The 12069-nt window shown below is 36.1% G+C and overlaps 1 protein-coding gene across 1 annotated transcript in view; it reads right to left on the reverse strand.

Annotated features, from left to right (window-relative positions):
* Positions 1-12069, reverse strand: part of LOC100944423 (E3 ubiquitin-protein ligase MARCH1) — an 851823-nt gene that overhangs the window by 345189 nt on the left and 494565 nt on the right. Inside the window, exon 3 of the mRNA XM_003794700.3 lies at positions 10776-10924. Within this exon, the coding sequence (XP_003794748.1) occupies positions 10776-10886 (111 nt within the window). The 5' untranslated portion in view covers positions 10887-10924. The remainder of the gene's footprint in view (positions 1-10775; positions 10925-12069) is intronic.

Below are 12069 nucleotides of genomic sequence, written 5' to 3' on the forward strand. Positions count from 1 at the left end.
ACACACATATACATGTCAGAGAATATAGTATGTCGATAATAACTGTTTAACAAGGGTTAGTTAAATATAAATTTGAATTAAACTTATTTTTAATAAAGTCAGCATTTTCTCTTTTCTTGAGTGTATCCCTTGCAGGATAGAAGTGTCTTAGAGCATAGATTCTAGGATCAGACTTACTAGCTGGGTAAACTTTGACAAATTACTTACCTCACCTTCCTCTACAAAATAGGGATTTTGTACATTTCTTATAAGGCTGTCGTGAGAATTAAATGAGTTGTTCGTGTGCCAGGTGCTCCTGGTACATAGAATGTATCCACAAATGTCATCATATCAGGTTTTGTTGTATCACTTTTCCACTCTGTATTTTGTTGAGTGAGCAAATACAAACATAGCGACACATACTTGTCACATTCCCAAAGAATGTATTTTGACACGTGAAGCCTCTTCACCGTTCGCTGGGAAGACACATTGCTCCCTCAGTGGAACCCACCTTCATGCGGTCACTAAATAATTAACAGCATTGCTACAGTCTACTTACATGAGACTACATACTGAATATTTGCACCAAATAAATTACATAAAATATCTGGATAATTCCACTACCTCTGAGAAGTAAAATCTTTTTTTTTTTAATTGTTGGGTACAAGATGTATCACACACTGCACACGGAGACCCCACCCCCCTCCCTCCTTCCCTCTCTCTGCTCTTGCTTTTAAGAAAGTAAAATCTTAAGTGTATTTCTCTAACACATTTGCTAAAGATGGTTCTGTTCACTTAATTACAGCAAAGAGGTAATATTTAAAGTAAACAGAATACATAGATGTCTAATGTTTACAAGTTAATTTATAAAAAATAAAAATATGCCCCTTCCTCTTCTCTCTTTACCACTGTCCCTTTTATATCACCAACTTTACTGGTCTCTGGGTAACACTTAGACACCACTCCCCCCACACACACATACAAGCTGGGTTAGGACCCCACATAACTCCTCTGACCCCCTCTGTTTACTTCCCATCTTACTAAATTTTTACTTATTTGTGTTCTTCGTCAGACAGCTGAGGATAAGGCCTGCATGTGTATCTTTTCTCATACAGCACGTCTGCTGCACAGCGCAGGGTTTGACACCCAACTGACTTTCAGTAAAGAGCAGTGAGGGACTAAATGGTGATGTTTTCTAGACAGGGTGATTCAAATATTTCTGAATGACAATATATTCAATCATTTATTTTCTCTGTGATTCTTTTACCCCTACTTTGTTCCACGATCATAGAAAGTTCTGGAGTCTCCAAGTCACAGCTTAATGACGTACATACAACTCTGGATACGAAGCAGTTTTCTCCCTGGCCCTGCATCCTGGCCCAGCGGTGGATAAGGCACTCAAGAAGCTGTGTGCAGCGATGGAGACTGGGTAAAGCTGATGTGCCAGGTTGCAGCCATCACGTTATGTCATGCCAGATGTTTACTAGAACAAAATATTCTCTATGAAGCAGCCTAGAGCACTGGTAAGATTTAGGGCTCTGGATCCTGTTCTAGCACTTTTCTAATCTTTTTGAATCTTCATTTTCCTGTCTGTGCAAAGAGACCAGCAAAGTCTACTTTAAGAATTATTATGAAGTGTTGAGATATAGGTCTAAATTCTTTGGCATAGGATAAGCACTAAAATACTATTATGTGATTAATTACTATGCTTTGAAATATAAATTTATATGTGAACTCTAATTTATTTACTGTCCTTGTCTTTTGAATAAGAATATCATTGCACAGAAAGACCTCTGGATTTGCTGGTTCTATTCTGACAGGTTCTACTAAATTCCAGTTCCGATTTTTATTCTGAGGCAAAACCAAGCTGACTCAACACGTATCAGGACAATTTGTCCTGCCTCCACCTTTTGTATAAAGAATAACAGCATTCCTATAAAATCAAGAAGAAAAAGAAACCTTTGCTATCTGTGCCATCTGCACGCATGGGAGAAAATTGTGCCTCAGTGGCACACACGCAGACCCTTCTGACCTGGATGTGTGTATACAACTCTATCCTATAGATAATTTCATTATCTGAGGACCAATTTCATTATCTGAAGACCAATGGACAGAACTGCATACATATTTATTGAATATTTAAAAACCCGTGTGTTCTAAACACCACACAGGTAGCAGAATTAAACAACTGCTGAGAACTAAACATCTTTCTGAGGAGCTCTCAGTTTAATTTATAGCTAAATTAAGCAGATAGACACGACACATTTTGATAAACAGCAGCTGTGAACAGGATCAGATGACTTTACTCCTTAGAGGAAAAGATTTCTCGTGTAAGAAGCGTTTTAGATCAATTATTACTATTGTGAATAATCATGTTTTGACATTGTTCAGTAACTACACAATTAAAGTTAATACAATACTTTAAGCTGCACCCACTGCTAATGTGATTTTTCCTCATGATGTGGTGCTGGAAGCTTCAGTTTTCTCTCTGTATTCTTCCAGTCACTCTGTTTCCATAACAACCATTAGGATATAGTTTTAATGATTTGACTGTCCTATAAAAACCAAGGCTCTTGAAAAGCCTCATGCTTATGTCTCATGCTCATGTCTTTTGCTTACTATCCCTTTTTTTCCTTTTTGATAATTATTCTAATAAAAATTTGGGTTTTGTTTATTGTTTTTGGCAGTACTTAGTAAAGGCTTTGTAGTAGTGATTGGAAATCAGTCCTTGATACGCGATCAAATAAGAACAAACTAAAAAGAGGAAGAAAAACAAGGGGGAAACCCCCCGTGAAAATTATCTGCCGTGATCTGACTTATTTTCAAAATACATAAAGGCCATTGCAAAATAAACTGGCCCACTTGCTCAGAGACCAAAGGAAATAGGGCTGAGCCACTGAAAATAAGTCAATAGGTCTACTGAGAAATTCAATATACTCAGCCTCCTCTTTTTATTATCTTTTATTTGTTTTCCCAGAAAGGTTATGTTTGTGGGGCAATACTGGTGCATTTGATGTAGGTGACTGCATAATGTGCTTAAGCCTTTTAACAGTCTAAGTGTAGAAGATGAGAATAAGTGGAAGGGCAACGAGGAGGATGTCTCTGGTTATTAACTGGTTAATGTGACTTCTTTGTAAGGATGACTTGACATTCATTGTCATATGCGTTGGGAAAACCACCTGCCACATTCTAGGTTCTTACTAGAGGTAGAGTCTCATTACAACAGCATACAGTTTTTAAATTAATTATTTTAGTTTCTAAAGCTTTTCCTATGTATTTTGGTCACAGAAATGGTTTGATCTTTAAGATCAGTTCTTCCATATTTCAAGACATACTGCATTTGTAATAGGAAGAAGAGATTTAATATCTGAGATATTGCACTGACTAGAGCTTTACAAACAAAAACTCTTGGTTTTGCTCACTTCATGCTCTCTGCTCAAGGAACACAATAAGAACTTAATAAAATGTGTGGAATGAATCAGCAGCCTGAGCAAAGAGCACAGAGTGAAAGCCTGATTGTTTTTTGTATGATACCCAGGGAATGGCAGTGTTCATTAAGTCATGAAGAATGGGATTCTAGGAAAAAAGTCTCAAGTTGAGCAGCTGCTTTCTTCCAAATTATACAAATACCCAGTGGGCTTGTTTAGCATAAAAAAAAAAGAAACAATAGGACGGCCTATGAGTAACCAGAATAACACCACCAAGGAAAGTGACGATCACAAGATTCCTCAACTAAAATGTAAAATCTATTTATATACTTATAAGTATCAAAATAAAAGCACTTAATTTCATTCCTGATTTTTTGTAAGTTTAATAAGTATGGAACTTCAATTTTTAGCACAACTTTTATATTTTGAAAAAAAAGGATTGTGACAAAATTAAACATGAATATTTTTAGTTGCTTGTTTTATTAATAAATACCAGACTGTGTAAGAAAGTATTCGGTTCAGTAGTTGAAAGTTTGTCTTATGTATTATCAGTGAATATTGTCTTATTTCTAGAGATAGTTTATAGCAAATTGGAAATACCTTGTGATTTAAAATTAGACAGAACCCAAGTTCATTAATGCCTCTTGCTTGCTTCTAGGGCTAGCTATAAGGCCTTTCTGAGTTATTTTCAATTGTATCATGCAAACAACAGTATCGATTTCTCATAATAGGTGTGGTGTATGAATAAGCTACAAATTAGGACACCTGTATCCTTCTGATCTGGAATGAATTCTCAAACCTCTTAACAATGCCTCTACTTCTCTACCTGTTTAGATAATTAAATCAGCATTGTCTGCACCTCGGTGTTTGTCAGCTGTAAAGAAATAACAGACATAAAGACTGCTTTGAAGTTTTGTACACACACGTCTGATTACACATTATTTTTTATTTGAGTTTCATGTATATATTACATTCCTTCCCTTGAGGGCTTCTTTATCGAGCCTCTCCTCTTGAGTCTTTTCTAGAGCAGCAAGAATCCCCTCCTGGCCCGTTATGCAGGATAGAAAATGTGCTCTGAGCAGATAAAGATGTTTGGAAGTGGCACATTGCCTCTACCAAACACACAGTGACACTTTTTTCTTCTTTTCTACCTAACTACAGTCTATTTATAACTTCAAAAAACTCATCATTGATGACAGCAGGGTAATTTTCTCTAAAGTTACTACTGACCACTAAAATGACCTTTTCTTAATCTCCCTGTTTTGACTTCCATAGATTTTTTTTCACTCTAATCCTTATAAAATCGCTCTCCTTCTTATTTCTGATTCTTATAATGTACTTTACTATCATTTTACATTTGATACTGAAATTCAGATTTGATTTAGTAAACTGCTAAAGGGTATAGTCAGTATAAGGTGTTTTTGGTTTTGCTTTTAAGAAGTAAAATTGTGTACCCTTGTAAAATAAACCATAGAGGTCATCCCACCAATCACCCTCCCTCCACCCACCCATCCCTCTCCCCTCCCCTTCACTCCCCCCTCCCCAAGATCTTCTAAACCTCACCATGTAGTTCCATGATCACCTACTCACACTCTCTCTTCTCTGAAAAACTTAGTGGCCATATTTTTAAATGTAAGAGCAGCATGAGATTCCTGTATTCTTTTTTGGAGAGTCAAATTATCTATATCAGACTGACTTATGAACAAAAGCAAACAAACTTCTGAATTTATTTGTTAAGGGCCTCTAATATGTCCCTTTTGGAAAGAAGTATGGAGAATACTCAGGGTTCTAAAAGTAGACCTGCCGTTTGATCCTGCAATTCCTCTACTAGGTGCATATCCAAAAGACCAAAAATCACTTTATAACAAAGATAATTGCACCAGATTGTTCACTGCAGCTCAATTCATAATAGCCAAGTCATGGAAGAAGCCCAAATGCCCATCGACCCATGAATGGATTAATAAATTGTGGTATATGCCATGGAATATTATGCAATCTTAAAAAAGATGGAGACTTTACCTCCTTTACATTTACATGGATGGAGCTGGAAGATATCCTACTTAGTAAAGTATCTCAAGAATGGAAGAAAAACTATCCAATGTACTCAGTACTGTTATGACCAATTTACAATCACTCACACTTTCACATGAAGAAGAGATCACAACTATGGGCCAGGATAAAGGAGGGAAGAGAGAGGGATGGAAGGGGAGGGGAGAGATCAGATCAAGGGTGAATGGTGGGATGATACCTGTGGTGCATAATGCAAGGGTACACGTCACATCTATTACTATAGAGTGTAAATGTCTTAACACAAAAATTAAGTAAATGAGATGAGGTATATATTAACCAGTGTGATGTAAATATTCCTAATTCTATGTGAAATCAGCACATTGTACCCATAAATGCATTAATGTATACATGATCTATGTGTTCATGATTTAATAAATAAAATTGCCCACCTACAAAAAATAAAAATAAATAAAAAGAAAAAAAATATGATTTCTTCTTTCCCATTAGCCTCTCGGCTAAGGGCTAAGTCCAAAAATGCTAGTGTTGAAGACAACTAGACGTCAGGAGGAGAGAGAAAGGACGTCCTAGTTTAGCCTGTTTCTGTCGATATTGTTCCAGCAATGCTTCTTTATGTCAGCAGTGGAATTTGATCCCAGTTTCTAAGTTTTTCTACATTCTCTGAACTATCTTTACCGCACCAACCCCATCAACCCCACTGAACATACAAAAATTGAGAAGTGCCATATGGAAAGTTTTTACTTCTTCCAGCTATGACACTTGCGTGTGTTTTTGACTTTTTAGTCTTCAAATACCAGATTAAATAATTTTTACATTATATTATTCCTGCTGAAATTGCTGATGTGGTTTCTGCTTTTCTGGTTATACCCTGCGTTGTGTACTATCCAAATATAGAAATATATAGCCAAAGTCCACACTACCATAATAAAAATCTACAATGTGCAGCATTTCTTTAATACTTGGGCAATGGAAAGGAAGAAAGTTGATTTCAAAGGTAGAAAACCATTTACCTGCATTGTTTTGGCACAAACTTTACCTTGAATTAACTACAGAGGCAGCCAGTGGGTCGACAGGGTTGAAAACACTTCCAACAGATTGAAAGACAAAACATTTAAGGTATGTTTACTATTACTGGCTACTGTTGGCAAAGTATTATAAGAGAAACATGACTGGCTAGTGTGAAGGCAGATATGTAGAGAAATAAAAAGAATACAGAAGTTTCTGGGGCTTCCTAAAATAGTTGGCTTCTTCTAAAGCCCAAATGGTGGGCTATAGATGAGGTATTGACTCAATTGATGCAACATTGATGAGTCATTGACTGGCAAAGCACAAAAATTTTTTTCAATTGAGTAAACAGATTCAAGACAAATATAAGATCATTGAGAGGCAGCACCCAATGAGATTTCTCTGTTGAATAAAATATCTCTGCCAAAGACCATGTTCAAGATATGGTCCTTCCACCTATCTTTCCAGACAGTACCAAATTGAGAGTGACATGAGAGAAAAAGAAAGTTATTCATATCCAAGAAAGAATATTGCTAGGCACATAGACTTCCAGGAAGCAAATACATTTGAACCCTACTAAGATCTCAGAGGACTACAGCACTAAAATAACAAAAGTACAGAAATATGATCCTTGAATATTCAAGACTTAAAATAACTGTTGATCTTTTAATCATTCTCAAACAGGAAAAAAAAATTATTTTTCTTTTAAAGACAGTGTTTTGCTCTGTCACCCACATTGGAATGCAGTGGTACAATTATAACTCACTTATAACTTCAAACTCCCAAGCTCAAGCTATCTTCCTGCCTCAGCCTCCCAAGTAGCTGGGCTCCAAATGTGTGCCACCTTCCAGCTATTTTTTATTATTATTACTTTTTGTAGATACAGGGTCTTCTTATGTTACCCAGACTGGTCTGAAACTCCTGGGCTCAAGCAATTCTCCTGCCTATGCTTCCCAAAGAGCTGAGAGTACAGGCATGAGCCATCATGCCTGGCCTCAAATAGGAAAAAAAGTATATTAAGGCTATGTAGCCCATAATGGGGACTTCAAGTATACACAAGGAGAACAATGAAAAAGGACGAACTTCTAAGAAGAGATGTTCAGAGGCTTGAGATAACTACAGATAAGAAAGATATCCCAAGGAACTGGGTCATAGCCTGTCAAAGACCCTCTCTGCCCTATATGTTGGGAGGACTTTATAACGTCTGTCCAAGAGCGTTTTACCTGTGACGGCCATGTGTATCTGATTCTTTCTCTTCACAAGCTATTTATTGTGGTTTCTATCTGCCTAGTCTTCTCTTGCACATTAGGTATATGTTGAAAGTGTGTTGTAAAATGCAGAAAATTTGTTTGTGGGGGATTCACTATTGTCATGATAATTTGATAAGGAAAAAGCCTAACCAGAAATCATTGACTTGAATTAAATCCAGTGACTGCAAGAATTTTGAGCTATCACTCTTGAAAGGTCATAATACCTTTTCGTGAGTCAATAGAGCATGAAATGAATATTTGGGGACCAGAAAGAGGGATTGTGGCAGAGATGGGCTAAGTCCACACTAATTTCATCTCCTTTTCTTGGCCACCTAGGAAGATAATATCTACAGGCCTCCTTTGCAGTTTAAGGCCATAAGATTGGGTTTTGACCAATGAAAGAATGTCTATCTCTAGGAGACTGAGCACCAGGCTTATAGAAGAAGCCACCAGCTCTTAAAGATCGCACTGGGAGGGGGACAATCTCCTAGCTGGCATGGAGATGTTTTGCAGCCTAGAGACAAGCCCTCAAGCAGCTGTATGCATTAATAAGATAAGATCCCGTAGCTTGTTAGCAAGCGTTATACTTTGTAACATTTGTAGGCAACAGGATGGGAGTCAAGTCTGGGTGGAAGGAGCACTTAGCAACCATTGAACATGTGATCCTAGCATGTGGGGCCCCACTTCCTTGGTTTGAGGCTTCTATAAAAGGCCAAGAGAGAGGTTTCTAGAGGCTTTCAGAGAACAGACAGGAGGTCCACCTCTTGCAGGCATGTATCTTCATTCGATGTCCTAGGTGTTTTTATTTGTGCCGTGAAGAGGTGCCACAGCAGGCACCGACATCTATCAGTTCAAAGTTTCTCCATAATGGCCCAGGAATGAGGTTCACATGGTCTCTTACCTTTCCTTGGTGACCTAAGATACCATGTTCTTATGAAGGTAGAATCAAAGGGTAGAAGTAGTCTGTATCTTTAAGTCATCCTTTGGCAGTGAACTTCCAAAAAGAGCTAGCCAACTCATATTAGACCACCCCATGAGAAAGAAATATTTTATTTTCTATTTTAAGAAACTGAGATTTGGAGGTTTTATGTTATAGTGTCTAAAGGTTATCCTCATAACAGCATTAGATTTAATTAACGGACTTAATTATTGATAAATTGGTATCTTGTCTTTTTCTTTCTACAAAATCTTGAATAGGAAAAAATATCATTAAACAAGTGAGACAATAAAGTGTAATAGAAAAAGTCTTGCTTTGAGAAGCCCCATTAGTATTAACCCTTTTATTATGTACTAGGTAAGTGGCTCTGGGAAAGTTAATTTCTCTAAGCCACTGTACACATCTATTAAATGAAGTTATTATTACTTTACTCAATTATAGGAAGAAAGCCAGAACAAAAGTTTGCTCAAGGATTCTTAGGGTTTTTGATCAATAATTCTGTTAAATATTAGTTAAGCATTACAGCTACTCTAGCAAACATACAAAAATATTTTTTAATTTAAAAATATTTGGCTACTTCATGATGCTGACAGGGAGCATAAACCAGCTGTATGTATAAAGACTGGGAACACCTGTTTATGTGGTGTTAACACATGCCATGGAGCTTTACTGAAAATGATCATTTATAAAGGATTACTTTAGAGTGATATGAGATAACACAGATGATAATTTCAAAACGAATCTATTTCCTAGGACTGGAAATAGCCAAGAGTGTTGCACATATCCCTCCACACTCTCAGCCCACCCTATAATCTGAAAGGATGACATTTAGGCAGAATTCTCCTTCCTATTTCTATATTTGTCAGCAGAAAGCCTATTCTTTCAAATAATCTCCCTAGAGATCCAATCACTGATGCTCATTTGGGTCAATCATTATTTCTGCTGTCATCTGAATGTCTGTGCTCTCTAATTCGTATCCCCAAATCCTAACCCTTGAGGTGCTGGCCTTAGGAAAAGGGGCCTCTGGGAGGTGATTAGGTCTAGAGGGTGGAGGTCTCATGAATGGGATTAGTTCCCTATAGAGGCCCAAGGAGGTTGACTGTCCCTTCAAACACATGAGAAGGTGCCATCTGTGAACTAGAAAAGTGGACCCTCACCAGATCACCAGCCACCAAATCAGATAGCAGCTTGATTTTGGACTGCTCAGCCTCCAGAACTGTCAGAAATAAATTTCTGTTGTTTAAAAGCCACCAGTTTATGGTATTTTGTTATAGCAGTCTGAACAGAATAAGATGGTCAAGTAATAGAAACTGTCAAGTAAACCAGAAATGAAAAGAAACACCTAGATGACTCTTTGCCTGTATTTAATTATATGTTCACTAGCTAATAAATCAGGCTAATAAAGACATTTATGTTCTTATAAAATAGTAAATAATAATTAAAAGATATCTAACATGAATTTAAAAGTTAGAGAGTCAATGGAATTTTTCCTTTTCAAATCAAAATGAAGAATGTTGCAGGCAAATCTAAACGGAGCACATTTAAAATTCCTTTTGTGTTCTCTTTTACTTTATTCCTAATCATTGGAATATAATGGGTATTGAAAACCAAGCATTTAAATGTAAAGCAGAAAATAAAACATGAAAGGATGTATTACCGGTTTGATCTTCAAATTATTTTTTGTGCTTGTTTAATTCACAATTTGTTGTAAAAATCATGACCTTTAATCCTATTTTAGACAGCTTTAGAAAAAAATATAAAGTTACAGAAGGTATGATTCTCCTTGTTTATCTTCTTTAAAAAGTTGTACTTGTCTTAACTCCTACTGATTCCGTTATACAACACAGACTCCAAGAATATAAACTTTAATTTAAATATTTATTTAAAGTCACTAACATAAGAAAAGAAGAATGTCCAAAATAATGGAAAGAGAAAGAAATAGTTGTTTAATTTGAATTAAAATCTAGCATGACATGAAGATTTTTAATGTCTATTAATTTAACTGCATCTATACGAATAATACAAAAAAGCAAATAAACAAGAATAACATTTACTTCGTAAGTAAACAAGAATAACACTTATATAGCAGGTCATCCCCCTCCCTCTTTTCGTATTTACACACAAGACATAAAATAACTTCCCACTCACCAGTGTGGAGGTCTGTGAGGCGTCGGCCAAATCCCCTGAGATCTCAGGTGTCCGTGTGTTGCTGGGAATTCTGTGAGGGTTGCGAGCTATCGCTTCACACCAGCCCAGCATTTTCTCCTTCCTCTTAGCCCTCTTCAATTTCTGAAATTCTGAAAATAATTTACAGTCTCTGAAACAGGTCACTTGTTTTAGTTGTGTTTTGGAAAACATACAAAATTAAAATTAAATTAACTATATAATGAAATACCCAGAGAGATTCTTTTCTAACTAAAGATTAGGAAGAGGAAAAGATGACTATGCCAATTATTAACAATGTCCTAGAGTAACAGGGTCACAAGACAATGGAGACGATATACATCTTTTCAAAGACTGTGACATCTTATATACCCCTCTTTGTGACATTTACAGACAATGGACATTCCTTGTGCCAGGTTCTAAGTATTACTTTCAGGTATCAGTTTATAATAACAAGTTCTTATCTTAAGAGCCAAGAACAGACCCAGTTCCTGATAATCACTACATATTTTAACAACATCTAAAATTTGGCATAGCTATTCAGTTTGCATATCCTATAAAAGCAGAATAAAACGAATCCAGGGCAGTGATAAAGATTAGTCATTCTGGCAGTGCCATGATTATCTCTCTCATAAAGTTCTGCCAACTAAAAAAGGAAAAAATTTATTGCAAGTATAATAAACTTAGTATATGTCATCTATCACCAATATAATCTATTCAAAATTAATCATTAAATAAAAATTCCTCACTATGTCATGAGTAGAAATATTCCACAACTCTAGCTTTCGAGAACTTTCCATTTGGGGGAATGTTTTGTCTCTGAAAATAAAGTCACATCAACAAAGACTTTTAAAATAATGGAGAAACATTGTTTCCTTTGTACAGTTTTATAGCCTACTTTTCCACTCCACCACCTTCAGTAATTAGAAATAGTTTATTGCAGGTCTTTAGTTAAATGCATTATGCTGTCAATTAAATATCAAAAATAATGTGGAGTAATTATTTTTCACAGCATCCAAAGCAATTAGCAATCTGGTGGTTTATAACATTTCAGGGATTCAAAATTGCACATTTCATAGCACAAAGAAAAGTAACATAAAGAATGGTTGCACTAAAGGATTGATGAGTTATTAGTCTAAATGACAAAATACTCAAGTGCATCTGAGCAATGTAAATAGGCAAGTGATAAACAGATCCTTTGTGAAAAGAAGTCTAAGCTACTCAATGGAATGGATTTCTTAAAAAGACTGGCAATCTAATATAAATGACTTACTGATTT

This window comes from Otolemur garnettii, unplaced genomic scaffold (genome assembly GCF_000181295.1).
Source record: "Otolemur garnettii isolate 467f Iridium unplaced genomic scaffold, OtoGar3 scaffold00085, whole genome shotgun sequence".
NCBI lineage: Eukaryota > Metazoa > Chordata > Mammalia > Primates > Galagidae > Otolemur > Otolemur garnettii.